This window comes from Miscanthus floridulus, chromosome 16 (assembly GCF_019320115.1).
Source record: "Miscanthus floridulus cultivar M001 chromosome 16, ASM1932011v1, whole genome shotgun sequence".
Taxonomy (NCBI): domain Eukaryota; kingdom Viridiplantae; phylum Streptophyta; class Magnoliopsida; order Poales; family Poaceae; genus Miscanthus; species Miscanthus floridulus.
This window is the reverse complement of record NC_089595.1, coordinates 114,666,017-114,683,539: the sequence shown is the minus strand read 5'-3', so window position 1 is coordinate 114,683,539 and position 17,523 is coordinate 114,666,017. Positions and strand designations below refer to the sequence as shown.

Genomic DNA, 17,523 nt, shown 5'->3' with positions numbered 1-17,523 from the left:
ATCAAGTATGGGAATTAGTAGAGAGACCAAAGGGACATAATGTGATTGGAACCAAATGGGTCTTTAGAAACAAGCAAGATCAAGATGGGATAGTAGTAAGGAACAAAGCAAGATTAGTAGCACAAGGCTATACTCAAGTTGAAGGTCTTGACTTTAGAGAAACATATGCCCCGGTTGCTAGATTGGAAGCAATTAGAATCTTGCTAGCCTATGCTTGTGCCCATAACATCAAGCTCTATCAAATGGATGTTAAGAGTGCATTTCTCAATGGCTACATCAATGAAGAAGTATATGTTGAGCAACCTCCCGGTTTTGAAGATGACAAAAAGCCCAACCATGTGTACAAGTTGAAGAAGGCATTATATGGATTGAAATAAGCACCTAGAGCATGGTATGAGAGATTGAGGGACTTCCTCCTCTCTAAAGGGTTCACAATGGGCAAGGTTGACACCACTCTTTTTATCAAGAAGATTGGAAAAGATCTATTTGTATTGCAAATCTATGTTGATGATATCATATTTGGATCAACCAATCAAGACTTTTGTGATGAATTTGGAAAGATGATGGCTAATAAGTTTGAGATGTCCATGATTGGAGAGTTGAGTTACTTCCTTGGTCTTCAAATCAAGCAATTGAAGAATGGTACATTTGTGAGTCAAGGCAAGTACATCAAGGACATGATCAAGAAGTTTGGCATGAGTGATAGCAAAGTCATTAGCACACCAATAGGAACCAATGGCAACTTGGATAGTGATGCAAGTGGAAATATGGTGGATCAAAAGTTGTATCGGTCTATGATTGGAAGCCTACTCTATGTGACCGCATCAAGGCCGGATGTCATGTTTAGTGTATGCATGTGTGCAAGATTTCAAGCCTCACCAAGAGAAAGTTATTTGAAGGCTACAAAGAGGATATTGAGGTACTTGAAGTATACACCAAATGTTGGTTTGTGGTATCTCAAAGGAGCAAAGTTTAAGCTAGTTAGTTACTTTGACTCGGATTATGCGGGATGCAAGGTTGAAAGGAAGAGCACCTCAGGCACATGTCAATTGTTGGGAAGATCACTTGTTTCATGGTCATCAAAGAAGCAAAATAGTGTTGCATTATCAACCGCCGAAGCTGAACACATATCCACCGGTAGTTATTGTGCACAAATACTTTGGATGGAGGCCACTTGAGTGACTTTGGAATCAAGTTCAAGAAAGTGCCATTGCTATGTGACAATGAGAGTGCAATCAAGCTAACCAACAATCTGGTTCAACAGGCAAGAACAAAGCACGTTGATGTCCGCCACCATTTCATAAGAGATCACCAACAAAAAGGGGACATTTGCATTGAGAGTGTAGGCACCGAAGATCAACTTGCCGATATATTCACCAAGCCATTGGATGAGAAAAGGTTTTGCAAGCTAAGAAATGAGTTGAACATATTGGATTTCTCAAATATGTGTTGATGCACCCCCCCACTCATATGACATGCCTCTACTTCGAGCAATCCAAGGTAAAAGTTGATTGACATGACATACATCTTTGCTAAGGGCATGATTAGTGCATCTAGTCACATTTTCAATTTTATTAGGACCTTTCAAGTGGTTCTATTTTATTAGGCTCATTCATGAAAATCAAATGATTTTGATGTCTATGTGGTATCACTATTGCTTCTATGCTTGACTTGATCTAGTGGTAGCATATGACATGTTTATGGGCTTATAAACCTAGTGTTTAATCTAGAATATGAGCTCTAAGTGTTTAACTCAACATGGTACAAGATAACCCTTATTTGGAGGTGTGAAGAAGCTTGTCCTTGGATCAAACTGAGTTAAATATCTTTGACAAATGATCTAGATTGGACCAAATTTGGGAAAATGATCCTCACCCCATTGATTGACATTGATAATCTCGACCCTACAAGTAATACTATCTATATTTAGAACCTTTGTGGTCATTGATGACAAAGGGGGAGAGAAACAAAGATAGTAGTAAAAATAGTGAAAAAGGGGGAGAAATATCATAAAGGGAGATAAATATAAAGATATCTTGATATATGAGAGATATGACAAAGGAAAGGGATCAACAAAAATTTAGAGCACACAAGTAGGGGGAGCAAGCTCATGAACTTATATGGTGCATTTGAATGTGCATTTCATATGTTTTGCTTGCATGTCACAAGTTTTAAATTGCGATATCCATGCTTGTGTGGTGTATGATAGTTGTAAGATTGAATGATGAAATGAAAAACTAGCATGCATAGGTTATATAGTGATTTCATTTTCAAAGTGTTGTTTCCAAGTGGTATCAAGCTAATCATGGTGCTAAGGAAGGTATAATGGTGCACTCCGATTGGTATCACGCTTCAAAGGTCCATCTTTTATACCTTAGCATCATGTGGTAGACATTGACTCCTATATTTCCTATCTAAGCATATGTACAAGCTACAATCCAAACTCTTAGCACATATGTAGGGGGAGCAATTGCTACCATTTGGGGTTCATGAAACTTGTCCATATCCTTTTACATATGGTAAATATGCTTGGACAAGCAACATGGATTCAATTGAATTTTAATTCATATCTTTGTGTAAGGGTTGTCATCAATTATCAAAAAGGGGGAGATTGAAAGCTCTAGTTTGGTTTTGGTGAATTGATGAAACCCTAAGTGCTAACCTAGTTTATCAAGTGATCATGAGATAGGTAGCACACTCCAAGTGATGAAGCAAGTGAAGATCATAGCATGATGATGATCAAGTGCTTAGACTTGAAAAGAAGAAAGAGAAAAATAAAAAGCTCAAGGCAAAGGTATAAACCATAGGAGTTATTTTATTTTGGTGATCAAGACACTTAGAGAGTATGATCACATTTAGGGTTGATAGCCGTACTATTAAGAGGGGTGAAACTCGTATCGGAATACGGTTATCAAAGTGCCACTAGATGCTCTAACTCATTGTATATGCATTTAGGATTTAGTGGAGTGCTAACACCCTTGAAAATATTTGTGAAAATATACTAACACATGTGCACAAGGTCATACACTTGGTGGTTGGCACATTTGAGCAAGGGTGGAGAAGTTAGAGGGGAAATGGAGTTGGTCACAATGATGCTGGCGTTGGTCAACTGACCGGACGCTAGGTCGCTCTGCGACCAGACGCTGAAGGGTTGTGTCCGGTCGTGTTGTCAGTCGGCACAGTGATTAGGGTTAAGCACCGGACGCTGGGCTGTGTCCGGTCAAGCATGACCGAACGCGTCTGGTTGGCAAAAACTCATTTTGGACCCTTACTATAAATGACCAGACGCTGAGGGTTCAGCGTCCGGTCAACTCTATTGGAGCGTCCGGTCAATATGTCGACCATTGAGATCAAACATTCCCTATTGAACGCAAGAGACACATGGCCGCCATCGGGAGACCGGACGCTGAGGAGTAGCGTCCGGTCAGTTGGACCGAAGCGTCCGGTCACCCTGATCAGTACCTAGTGAAGGGGTACACCGGCTCTATTTCGTGGGGGCTTTTATTTAAGCCCCATGACCGGTTCAAGCTCACTCTCTTGGCCATTTACATTGACATAGCAACCTTGTGAGCTTAGCCAAAGCCCTCCCACTCATCTCCATCATTGATTCATCATCATAGTGAGATTGGGAGTGAATCCAAGTGCATTGCTTGAGTGATTGCATCTAGAGGCACTTGGTGTTCGTGTTTCGCTGCGGATTTCGCTTGTTACTCTTGGTGGTTGCCGCCACCTAGATGGCTTGGAGCAGCGAGGATCATTGAGCGGAGGTGGTGATTGTCTCCAACTCCGATCATGGTGATTGTGAGGGGCTCTTGACCTTTTCTTGGCGGAGCACCAAAAGGTACTCTAGTGGATTGCTCGTGGCTTGTGTGATCCACATCTTGTGTTGGTTGTGCGGCACCCTATTGAGGGTTTGGCGTGTGAAGCCAATTAGCGCGTGAACCTCCAAGTGAGTGAATCGCCACAACGAGGACTAGCTTGCCGGCAAGCAAGTGAACCTCGGTAAAAATCATTGTGTTAATCATTGATTCCAAGGTGATTGGTCTTCATTGTTATTCATCCTTGTGATTGATTAGTTTCTTCATCAACACGGTGGTATAACCTTCTTGATCACTCTCTTTAATTTACCGCAAAGTAGTTGACAAGCTCTTTAGTGTAGCTAGTTGTGAGAGCTTGCTTGCTTGCTTGGTGTGGCTCTTTAGTTAGCCTTTGAGAGCACACTAACATAGGATAGTGTCATAGCTATTGTGTGAATAGACATTATCTAAACTAGAATTGTGGTAGGTGACTTGCATTTTGAGTAGGCTAGCGCAACACTTGCTTCTCCTCATAATTGTCTAACCATTTTGTTAAGTGTTGTTGTAGAAATTTTATTAGGCTATTCACCTCCCTCTAGCCATTAGGACCTTTCAGTATGTTTGAGTGAAATCTAGGTCCATCGTTCGTCATGGAGTCGGCCTATCCTACGTGGGGTATCCTACTACTCCCTACCCGTCTCTCGGTAGCGGCCTAAGCCGTTCGATTGACCTGGGTGACCTGCCGCCTCTCCTCGATGGAAATTCCATAGGTGGTCCCCTCCAAACCCTTCCTAGGAAGGCAGAGGCTAAAGCTCGGGGTGCAGGGACAAAAACTCTAATCACACTGGTGAGCAAAAATGCCATAGTTGCTAGGACGTAGGTTTCTTGTAGTCCGACCAGTTTTACTCAGAGTTTGTTTCTGCACACCTTGCCTTTAGTTTCTTAACATGATAAAGGGTCAGGCATAGAGAATGCCTACCGAATAGACCCTCTTGCTAGACCCTATGTGAGGCTTGACCCCTTGCCATTGCTGGGGTCGGGGGCTCGATAGTGAAATTAATAAGAGAAAACATGCGTAAATTATGGGTGACCCATCTCTTGGCAGTGGCCCGAACCATCTAATCGACTTGGGTGACCTGCTGGCACATGACTTACCTCGATGGCATGAGTGATGGTTTGGGGAGCTCTTACTGGATATGTTTGAGTAGAATCCGGGTCTATCATTCATGATGGAGTTGGCATAACCTGCATAGGGCATCCTACTGCTCCTTACCCATCTCTCGGCAGTGGACAAGCTGTTCGATTGACTTATGTGACCCACTGACATAGGACTTACCTATAGAGATAGAGGATGAGATCACCCCCTAAGAAATTAGTCAGGCAGATAAGCCAGGCGGCGAACTTTTAATAAATGGACAAGCTCTTAAATTTTGTTATGGCCTAACAGATTTTTAGCCCTTCTCCCATTTTTGTAAAAAAAAGTTTAGTGTGTTCTGACCCCTTCCGTTGTTAAGGCTGTAAAGCCCGGCGTGCGGGTGAACAAACTCTGATTATGCTAGTGAGCAAAGGCGTTGTAGCCGCTAGGGCATAGGTTTCTCGTAGTCCGACCAGTTTTACTCAGCGTTCGTTTTCGCAACCCTTGCTTCCATGTCTCAACATGAGAGAGGGTCGGGCATAGAGAAGTTTTCTAGGTGGATATACTCTTGAACGCGTATCGACTCTTTCCTTAGTTAAGGCTAAAAAGCTCGGGTGTAGAAAAAACTCTGATCATGCTGGTGAGCAAAGGCGCCATAGCCACTAGGGCATAGGTTTCTCGTAGTCCGACTAGTTTTACTCAGCATTCATTTCTACAAACCTCACTTCTGGGTCTTAACGTGAGAAAGGGTCGGGCGTACTAGTTTGATATGCTCTTATTAGCCCTCGAGCGAGGCCCAACCCCTTGTCATTGCTGGGGTCGGGTGTCAGTAAAGATCAGGGAGTTGATAGCAAAACTGATAAGAGAAAGTCTGCATTTATTAAGGGCAAAAACGACATAGCTGCTCGATGTTCTAGGCATTGACGAAGACTTCACCATCGATGGTCTTGAGCTTGTAGACGCCTGGTCGAAGCACCTCCACGATGATGTAGGTCCCTCCTATGGTGGAGAGAGCTTGTGGCGGTTCTTGTTGCTCTAGACGAGGTGGAGCACTAGGTCCCCGACGTTGAAGGCCTGACCCCGCACTCGACGGTTGTGGTATCAGTGCAACGCTTGCTGGTATTTGGCTAAGCGGAGGAGGGCGACATCGCATGCTTTGTCTAGCTGGTCCATGGCATCTTCGAGGGACGCCTTGGTTCCCTATTTGTCATATGCCCTGACCCTTGGTGCTCCATAGTCGAGGTCAGTCGGGAGGATAGCCTCGGAACCATAGACCATGAAGAATAGCGTGTAGCCAGTGGCCTAGCTAGGGGTCATCCTCAGGCTCTAGAGCACCGCGGGAAGCTCCATGACCCATCGTCTGCCAAACTTGTTCAACCGGTTGAAGATCCTATGCTTGAGGCCTTGTAGGACCATGCCATTTGCACGCTCGACCTACCCATTCGTGTGGGGGTGCGCCACGGCGGCCCAATCGACACGGATGTGGTATTCATCGTAGAATCGGAGGAACTTCTTTTCGGTGAACTGCGTGCCGTTGTCTGTGATGATGGAGTTTGAGACTCCAAAGCAATGGATGATGTCAAGGAAGAACAACATGGCTTGCTCGGACTTAATAGCGGAGATCGGTCGAGCCTCTACCCACTTTGTAAACTTGTCTATAGTGACAAGAAAGTGCGTATAGCCTCTGGGTGCCCTCTTGAGAGGTCCGACTAGATCGAGCCCCTAGACCATGAACGACCATGTGATGGGGATCGTCTAGAGTGCTTGGGCTGGTAGGTGGATCTACCGAGCGTAGTATTGACACCCTTCGTAGGTGCGCACAATATGTTCAGCGTCGGCTACCGTAGTCGGACAGTAGAAGCCTTGTCGGAACATGTTTTTGACTAGGGTTCTAGACATGGCATGGTGACCATAGACCCCACCATGGATGTCGCTCAGCAACCGCTTTCCTTGTTCGATGGGGATGCAGCACTGCAGGATCCTAGTGTGGCTTCACTTGTAGAGCTCGCCCTCAATAAGGACAAAGGATTTGGTGCGATGCGCAAGCCATTGAGCCTTCGTCTTGCCCGTCGGTAGTGCCTCATAGAGTAGGTAGTCAAGGTAAGGCATCCTCCAGTCGGCTAGAGGGTTAGGCTCTATCGATGGATCCTCATCAAGCTCCATGACCTCGAGGTCGGATGAAGCCGATGGCTGGTTAGCCCCTGAGCCTAGGGCAGGCGGCCTGCTACTGGCTTGTTCTGGCTCCTCATAGCGGACCAAGGGCTTATGCTGATCACTGGCGAAGATGCCCATTGGCACTAGCTCTTGATCAGATGCTGCTTTTGCCAGTGCGTCGATCGCCTCATTGAGATGCCTCAAGATGTGATTGAACTCAAGACCGTCGAACTTGTCCTCCAAGCTAGCGGACTTCTCGGCAATATGCAACCATCTTGGTGTTGTGACAGCTCAACTCCTTCATGACTTGGTCAATGACCAGCTAGGAGTCGCCTCAGATGTCGAGGCGTCGGATACCCAACTCGATGGCGATGCACAGGCCATTGATGAGCACCTCATATTTGGCCACATTGTTGGAGGAGGGGAAATGGATACGAACCATGTACCTCATGCGTACCCTGAGAGGCGAAACGAAGACCAGCCCCCATGCCAGTGCCTTTCTTCATTAGTGATCCATCAAAGTACATCGTCTAGTACTCTTGGTCGATGACCGCTGGTGGCATTTGGACCTCGGTCCACTCTGCAACAAAATTAGCTAGCACTTGGGACTTGATAGCCGTCCGGGGGGCATATGAAATGCCTTGACCCATTAGCTTAAGTGCCCACTTTGTGATTCTTCCTGTGGCATCCTGGTTTTGGACAACCTCGCCAAGGGGAAGGTTGTCATGACCGTCACCATATGTGACTTGAAGTAGTGACGCAACTTCCTCTTGGCGATAAGGACGACATACAGGAGCTTCTGGATTTGTGGGTAGCGGGTCTTGGAATTGGATAAGACCTTACTAATGAAGTACATGGAACGCTGTATTTTGAGGGCGTGCCCCTCTTCTTCTCGCTCCACCACTAGGGCAGCGCTGACCACTTGTATGGTGGTCGTAATGTAGAGCATAAGCGGTTCTCCATCGGTCAGAGGAACCAAGATCGGGGCCTTCGTCAGAAGCTATTTGACCATGTCAAGGGCCTCCTCAGCCTCGGGCGTCCATTCGAAATGGTTGGCCTTCTTCAGGCGCTAATAGAGGGGGAGGCCTTATTCGCTGAGGCATGAGATAAAGCAACTGAGCGTGGCAAGGCACCCTACAACTTGTTGTACCCCCTTTATGTTATGAATCGGGCCCATCCTCATGATGATCGAGATCTTCTTTGGGTTGGCTTCGATGCCACGCTCGAAGACGATAAAACCCAGTAGCATACCCCTTGGAACCCCGAAAACGCACTTCTCGGGGTTGAGTTTAATGCCGTTTGCTCAGAGTTTTTACGAAGGTCTACTCTAGGTTGGTTATGACTTGGTTAGCCTATTTTGACATGACCACGATGTCATCCATGTAGGCCTCAATGGTTCTCCTAATGAGGTCTCCGAAACACTTAAGCAAACAATGCTGGTATATAGCCCCCGCATTTTTAGACCAAACTGCATTGTGATATAGCAGAACAATCCAAATGGGGTGATGAAAGATGTCATGAGCTGGTCGGATTCTTTCATCACGATCTGATGGTACCCGAAGTACGCATCAAGGAAGCAAAGGGTTTTGCACCCTGAGGTTGAGTCAACTACTCGGTCTATGCATGATAAAAGAAACAGATCCTTTGGACATGCTTTGTTGAGACCTATGTAGTCAACACACATTCTCCATTTCCCACTCTTCTTTCATACAAGAACGGTATTGGCTAACCACTCGAGATGGTATACTTCCTTGATGAACCCGGCCGCCAAAAGCTTCGTAATCTCCTCGCTGATGGCCCTATGCTTCCCTTCAATGAAGCAACGTAGGCGCTGCTTCACTGGCTTGGAGCCTGGCCTAATTTTCAAGGCGTGCTCAATGACTTCTCTCAGAATTCCTGGCATGTCCGAGGGTTTCCACGCAAAGATGTCTTTATTGGCGCGAAGAAAGTCGACGAGCGCGCTTTCCTATTCGGAGGAAAGCATGGTGCCAATATGCACCACCTTGCCCTTGGAGCCATTGGGGTCTATGAGGACCTCCTTGGCACCCTCCATAGGCTCAAAAGACCCAATCAACCTCTTGAGGTCAGGTGATTCTTCAGCAACCTCCTTCATGATGGCCGTGAGCTCCTTAGAGGCGACGATTGCTATGATGTTTTTGCAGCACTCGACCTCGCACTCGTAGGCATGCTGGAAGGAGGTGCAAATGGTGATGATGTTGCATGGTCCTAGCATCTTTAGCTTTAGATAGGTGTAGTTGGGGACGTCCATGAACTTCACGTAGCATGGATGTCCTAGGATGGCATGGTAGGTTTTGTGGAACCCAACCATCGAAGGTAAGGGTCTCCATCCTATAATTGGTCGGATCCCCAAAGGTGATGGGTAGATTGATCTCCCCAAGTGGCATGGCCTGCTTTCTAGGCACGATGCCATGGAAAGGCGCTCCGGTCAGTCAGACGCGCGATCAGTCGATGCCCATGGCGTCGAGTGTTTTCGGCGTACATGATGTTGAGGCCGCTACCTCCATCCATTAGTACCTTGGTGAGCCACTTCATGTCGATGATTGGTTCGACCATGAGTTGATATCTCCCCAGTTGTGGGATGCTCTCTGGGTGGTAGGTCCGATCAAAGGTTATGGTAGACTCCGACCATCGAAGGAAGGTAGGCGTGGCTGGCTTAGCTGTATAGACCTCATAGTGCGTGAGCTTCTAGCGACGCTTGGAGTCATAGGCCACCAACCATCCAAAGATCATGAGGCAACCATCTAGCATCGGAAAGCCACCGTCCATCCCCTTGGCGTCGTCCATAGTTGGCTTGGGTCCTTCCCATGCTCCCCCCTGTTGAAGCTTTCAGACAAGAACTGCTTCATGAGGTCGCAGTCCTTGTATAGATGCTTGATGGGGAAAGCATGGTTCGGGCATGGCCCTTCGAGTAGCTTCTTGAAGTGGTCCGGGGTACCCTATGTGGGCTTCCAACCCCCCTTGTGGTCGGCGGTGGCCATGAGTGAGCCCTCACGCCACTGCTTGTTCTTCTTCTTATAGGGGCGGTTGGAGGCGCCTTCACCGGTGTCCTCATCCTGCTTCACTTTGCCCTTGAGGCGGTCGAAGATCGCTCCGACCACCTCCTTGCCCAAGGCATGGCTGGTGGCGATGCCGAGGACCTCCTTGGTGGTTCGTGGGCCCTTACATCCTAGCTTATGGACTAGAGACTCATAGGTGGTCCTAGACAGGAAGGCTCCTATGACGTCGGCGTCGACGACATTAGGCAGCTTGTTGCACTGCCGAGAGAAGCACCGAATGTACCCACAAAGGGTTTCCCTGGCCTTCTATCGGTAGTTTTTGAGATCCCATGGGTTACTAGTATGCTTGTATGTGCCTTGGAAGTTTCCCACGAAGATCTCTTTTATGTTCGCCCAACTTTGGATTCTGTTAGACGGAAGGTGTTCCAACCATGTTCATGCCGAATCGGCCAGAAACAATGGAAGGTTGCAGATAATGAAATGGTCATTATCTGCTCCACTGGCTTGGCAAGCAAGCCGATAATCCTTGAGCCACAGTCCGGGTTTCATTTCCCCAGAGGATTTTAGGGGGTTTCATTTCCCAGAGGATTTTAGGATGTTGGTTGGTGGTCGATACCGTGGTGGGAAGACGACGTTGAGGATGTGTCGATTGAAGGCCTGAGGTCCCGACAAGTCGAGGCTCGGGCTTCGGTCCTTGCCGCTATCGTAGCGTCCACCACAATGAGGGTGGTAGCCGTAGCTAGCCCCCTCCCTCGTATAGCCATGGGCATGCCTGCGGGCATCAAGGGTGTCACGCGCATCGCGATGGTGGCCGAGACGCTCATGCACTAGGACTGCGGTGCATAGCCTACTGCCTTGCAATGCTTGGTGGACTGATGCATCCTTATCAGGTCACTCTGAGGGCGTGCGCCGGCTGGCGTTGAGCTCACATTGTCGGGACAATGAGCTCTCGGCCTGCTACACCGCCACACGCTCGAGTAGTGTGCGGATCTCGTGGTGGGCCCAATGGTCCTCGAGCGTCGTGGGCCCCAAAAGCCCCTGGAGCAAGGCCACCGCAGCGGCGATGTTTTGGCTCGCCCAAGTGAAGTGTGGGAGGACTTCAATGTCCTTGATGATCCTCTGGTTCATGTCGTGGGCCATGGCGCACGCACACCCACCATCTCTGTGGCGCTCAATCTCTCGATCGAGCTCTACATGTTTCTGCTCGAGCTGGAGTCATGCTTCCTCGAGCTCTTGGTGTTGGGCCTTTAGCTGCTCCACCCATAGGCATGGCGGGGCCCCTGCATCCCTCTCGGCCTCGTTGTCAAGGTCGTTCGTTGGGGTAGGCTCTTCCTCGTGGATGCTTTTGACGTGTCCCTTGGGGGTACCTGTCATGAAACATTCATGAGAGGGGTGATGGCTCCCCCTACTGGAAACATAGCCAGAGGGCAACTTCAACTCTCCTACGAGGAGGTCATGGAAAGATTCCATGACATACTCGGTCATCCCCATAAACTTGTCATTCGTAGGGGACCGAGGAGTGCGTTGCACCACAAGGTGGCCAACGGTCTCTGCGGCATTGCACAGACCGAGCGGGAGCGTCGTCGGAGTGCTCCGAATGAGGTATTCTAGAGAGAGCGGCTCTCCTCCGGCAAGCTACGCCATGATGTTGGCAAACACGAAGGTGAGATGGCGCAAGTCCTCCTAGGACAGTCGGGGTCCTAGGAAGGCGTCGAGCTGGCGCTCTAACCTCCCATAGTCAAAGGCCTCCCGAGGGTGCGGGCCTCTGGTGCGTGTAGCTATAGCTCCTCAAGCGCCTCGGCGATCGTGTCGAGGCCGACAGAGTGGAGAGGTTGGATAGCAGCGGAAGCCTATGCCAACTCTCCCTCCATCGTGACGATGAAGTCTAGGTCCCCGAAGCGCACGTGCATGCCCGAGACCTAGCTGACGTTGTGACTAGCCATCCAAGGTCTGGTGTGGGTGTAGAGACACGCAAAAGGCCCCTACCTGATGCGCCAACTATCGGTGTTTTGAGTAACCACCGATGAGTAAATTTCTAGTATTGCGTGTCTGGCATGGATGGTGTGCTTAGAGGATATGAGGTTTATACTGGTTCGGACAGAATATCCCTACGTCCAGTTCGCCGCTGTTGCTTGTATTACTAGCACTGAAAGTTAGCAGTAGGGGGTTACAAACGGGTGAGAGAGGGACATATCCCAAGTCTCTGATGGAAGGGATGAATGGGTGCCGAGAGCTCGGTTGCTGCTCAACCGTGTGCTTTTGTTGTGTTCTGATCGGTTCGAGGTTTGATGGGTTTGTGATGGTTCGATCGGGTCTGGCCTAAATCGATCCTCTTCATGGGGCGCCCTGCTTTTCCTTTTATAGGCCAAGGGAAAGCATGGGTTATGGCGGAGGGAAAGAGGAGAACGAGAGGGAGGAGAAGTCCTTCAGGATCACTGGGTCCTTCTTCTCCTTCATGCGGGTCCCGCCGACCCTGTAGACGTCAACAGGGACAGCTCCACGTCACGGTCCTGTCCGTTACTGGCACCATACGCAGGCGTCGCCTACTAGTCATGGCGCACCACTTCGTCCTAGCGATCGTCGTGGTGAACTGACGTGCTTGTTAGTGTTCGTACGGGGGTTAGGCAGAACAGCACCGGTACGCCCAACGCTGTTCCTGATGTGAATCCTCAGATATGGATCGTCGTGGCTGCGGGTTACATCGACGCATGTCAGTCTCTTCTTTGGTGTCAGAATTTTGACCTAGGCCCATATGCCTGGACCTGGAGTGGTTGGCGGCGGTATGGAACCCCGTCGGGTGAGGCGGAGCCCGCGATCTCGGGGCCGGGCGAGGCGGAGCGCAAACCCAAGGGTCAGACGAGGCGGAGCCCATGGCCTCGGTGTCGGGCGAGGCAGAGCCCTACCCCAGAGGTCAGGCGAGGTGGAGTCCGCCCCCAGAGGCCGGGTGAGGTCGTGAGGAGGAGCTTGCGTGTCTGGGGGTCGGTTGGAGTCGTAGTCGCGCTCTTGACTGCTCGGATGAATCAATATTGATGAGCATTAGCTCCTCCTCTTCGGATACCCTAGTATTGGTCCCCGACAGTTAGCTTGTGTAGCTTGCTAATTACCTTCTTGCTTGTGTAGCATAGAAGTGGCTTCCTTGCGTGATTAAATTGGTTTGAGTAACCTTATTAGTCGCATTGCTTAGTATGTGTAGCTAAGTAATTTAAGCTCTCTAATTTGGCTTGTGTAGCCTTGTTATTGAGCATTGCTAGTGAGCTTAGGCTTTATGCACTTTACATCACTAGATTGTGTAGGTGCTCTCTGGTTTGATTGAAATACTAGTTGCATAGGTTTGTGTGACCTTGTAAGCTAGAATTGGTTAGGTGAGCACTAGCTATCTCGACACATTTGTTGCCTATTTAGGATCTTTATAAGGTGCTTGAGAACTTAGATGGAGGGGTGTAGTCTTGTCTAGACCGATACTTATAATTCCTTATTTATCTCGGTTAGCCGGCGCGATTATTTTTAGAAAGGACTATTCACCCCCTCTAGTCCGCCGTCTCCCCTCTGCACCATTGTCATATCAACTTCATGCATGGTTCAAAAACTAGTTATCAAAATGCTGTCACTTCAAACACAGATTCACGTGTAATTTGAAATTTTAATTTATATATTACTTGATGCATAATTCACTGGAGAACGAAGGATAACAGGATTTGGCCTAAGAACATCCATCCTTTTCACCGTGTATCTCTTTGCAATCTCAGCCATCCGATGTACAATCCATACAACATATTCCAAAGGAGATAAGCAGCCGGTGCACGCCCCTTGGGGACCAAAGGAATATATATATGTGGGTATATGTAACTTTTCATCTCCAATGATCCTGGAAAGGGAATTGACTACATTCCAATCTTGTTCCCGGCTTGTTCATGGAATTCGCACTGTCCCACACAATAAGATTTGATTTACTGCCACTTGATCTGTCCAAAGGCTACCATTTCTTCGTTCAGATGAATGGGCGTGGAAGGTTTGCATCCACCGGATGTGTTGGAGCAGCAAGTTGCAGTTTTGATTCGTGCAGCGTGCATCGAGCCATCAGGAGATCTCTACCTCGGAGTCATATCTGCACAAAGCCGTCGGAAAGATGAAGGATTCCCACTGATATTTTGAACCATCCAGGCAAGGCTTCAGGAAGATGCTAGGTAGTGAAATGGAGACTTCTTTCAAGCGCTTTGCTAGCGTTTCTGAATATATTTTAGGGTAGTGTTTGAGCCTGCAGCTTTATTTGTGTTTGCCTCTTGCCCTGTGAAATAGGAGATTCTGGATTGAGTATTCTGTGTTGTTTTCAACTGGAAAGGGAGTATATATTGTGTTGAAATTAGTAATATTATTGCCTTGTTGGGTTTTAAAAGAAGAATATATTATTCTGTAGCTTTTTGTGTACAGAGATGTCTTGATTGGTTCTTGCAATTCTACTGACGTTCAAGTTCAGGGTACGCACCACCTGTGAGTTATACGGTCAACTTGTCTCCTACTTAAAAGTTAAAACAATTGTTTAAGCACTGCAACAATAACGGCTTTTGCAGTGACTGTGAGCCATCGCTCACTGCTTATATTCTCTTAGAGCTGAGCCATCATTAGTTGGTATCTGCCAGCTGCTTGATGCTATCACCAAGTAGCTCGGATTCAGTGGCCGCCTCTGCATCAGCCTGATTCCAAATCTTGAACGCAGAAAAGCTTGGATCAGATTCTACTCTGATCGACAAGTTGACGAATGTGAATCCAGGCGGTCTCTGGTAGGGATGAAACGACCGAGGAGGCCAAATCATCTTTATTTTCACAGTTTTTTTTCTCAAAAACAAAATCAATATGATATTGTCGGAAACAAATACGGCATCGATATTCCGATAATTTCGAAAACGATAATAGTTGTCGGTGTTTTCGGACCATCGACAAAGAAATTTGTATTTGCGCGTTTTACTCGGATGGTGTGCTCGGAGGACACAAGGGTTTATACTGGTTCGGGCGGAACGTCTCTACATCCAGTTTGATGTTACTCATGTTACCGGCACTTGGTTTACAGTAGGGGTTACAAACATGCGAGAGAGGAAAATGATCCTAAGTCTCTGGTGAAAGGAATGAACAGGTGCTGAGAGCTCGATCGCTGCTCAGCCATGTGCTCGTCTCGTGCTCTTGTGTTTTTATCTCGTGGTTCGCTCTTGTGCGGATCTGGATCGATCCCCTTCATGGGGCGCCCCGCTTTCTCTTTTATAGGCCAAGGAAAAGTGCGGGTTACAGCGGAGGAAAAGGAGAAGAACAAGAGAGAGAAAGGCTTTTAGGATCGCCGGGTCCTTCTTCTCCTTCATGCGGGTCCCGCCGATCCCATAGATGTCAACAGGGACGGCTCCACGTCGCGGCCATGTCCATCACTAGCCCCATGCGCAGGCGTCATCTGTCGGTCATGGCGTTCCATCCCATCCCGACGGACGTCGTGGTGAACTGACGTACCTGTCAGCGCTCGTACGAGGGTTAGGCAGAACAACACCGGTACACCGAACGCTGTTCTTGATGTGAATCCTCGGGTATGGCCTGTCATGGCCTCGGGTTACATTAAGTCGTGCCCGTCTCTTCCCTGGCCTCAGGAAACATTCACGAGAGGGGTGATGGCTCCTCCTGCTGGAGATAGAGCCGGAGGGCAACTCCGACTCTCCTGCGAGGAGGTCGTGAAAAGATTTCACGACATACTCGGTCATCCCCACGAACTTGTGGCAGAACCGCCCGAAATAACACGCTTACCGAGGCGCTCGTCTTCCACCAGACACTAAACACCACGAAAGCAAGCTACAGCGAGCGGTATCCGTCGGGAACACCCTAAGAGAGGACCCAAAAGATCCATGTTTTTGCCAAGGATCCAATAATGAGAACGAGTTACAATACTTGTCCATTTCATACATCAGAGTTTCTTAAAAAGTACATTATTACAATACCAAATGTCAGAGTGCGGAAATGATAAACAACGGAATTTAAGATAAACATCTAGCGATAAGAACGAGGATCCGTCTGAGCCCACTAGAAGAATCCTCCACACAAAGGTACTTCTCAAGCATCACCTGCAACAGGAGTAAATAAACCTAGAGTACACAATGTACTCGCAAGACTTATCCGACTAGTGGGAATAATTTCCCGACTCTAAGGAATATGAGAAGCTTTATGGTTTGCTGGTTTATTTTAGTAGAAAGCAATACTAATAGTGAATTCTTATTTAGGTTATTATTATTGGCCGCATTAAGTTATTATCTATCCAATCTATATAAGCACATGTTCTACTTTCAAGCAAGAGTTGAGCAATCAGTTCTATTTCATCATCTTCTGTCTTTCAGTTCTTACTACGATGCTAGAGTTAAGACAAGTCGTACTGACTAGGCGGCGATTTGCGAACCAATGTGCCCAGCTGGGTGCCCTAAAAACATACGCCCCGTTTGTACCCTAGGCACAAGTAGGACCAACCCCATCACTCTGCTGTCCCGGGTGTCTAGGTCCCCGTCCAAACTTGGACTACAAACCCCCACTCCTGAGTCCCAGACTCAGTGTGTTGCAAGGACCTCCACCATCTCCGCCTCCCATTAGTCGGTCCGGAAAGAGCCGGATCCACGACAAGAGAGCAACAAGTCTTCCCTGCACCCATACCCAAGTATGCGCTCAGGACAATAGATCTGTGACTTGCCTAGCGTCCATTGCAACAACCGGTCCTTAATCGACACGGACAGGGAAAAAGTGTAACCAAGTCATGCCCTGTTGGCTGCAGGACACAACCCCTTACACCCACCAGTACTCAAACCATATCCCTGCCCGGTCAGAGATGATAGTGAGGGGAACTCCATGTAGAGTCACAATTTGGTCCAAGTACAACTCGGCATATTATCTGGCAAAATATTTAGCATTCACAGGGAGGAAATGAGCTGACTTGGTGAGGCGATCCATAATAACCCAGATAGAGTTATAGCCCTTGGTTGTGCGGGGTAAACCCACAATGAAATCCATGGAAATATTTTCCCACTTCCAAACAGGAATGGGCAAGGGCTGCAGATATCCTGGAGTATGCATATGATCTGCCTTAACTCTACCACAAGTGTTGCACTCCACGACATGCCGGGTGATGTCCTACTTCATGTTGGACCACCAGTACAAGTGGCGCAGATCATGATACATCTTGTTGCTGCCAGGATGGATAGACAGCTTTGAATGATGGGTTTCATTCAAAATCTTCCTTTTCAGCTCCTCATTGGATGGAACCACCAGCCTATCCTTATATCTCACTACTCCATGTTCATCAACACTAAAGTGAGGGCCACGCCCTTCAGCCATCAACTTCCTGATATGAGGAATCTATTCGAGGTCTTCCTTTTGCTCCCAAATAATCTGCTCCAGCAATTCTGAG

At 48.0% G+C, this 17,523-nt stretch overlaps 1 protein-coding gene across 1 annotated transcript; it reads right to left on the bottom strand.

Moving 5' to 3' along the window:
* Positions 1-9,052: 9,052 nt before the first annotated feature.
* Positions 9,053-9,415, bottom strand: LOC136511333 (uncharacterized). The gene has a single exon (XM_066505437.1). It carries the CDS (start codon positions 9,413-9,415, stop codon positions 9,053-9,055), a length of 363 nt encoding a protein of 120 aa, XP_066361534.1.
* Between the last annotated feature and the right edge of the window lie 8,108 nt (positions 9,416-17,523).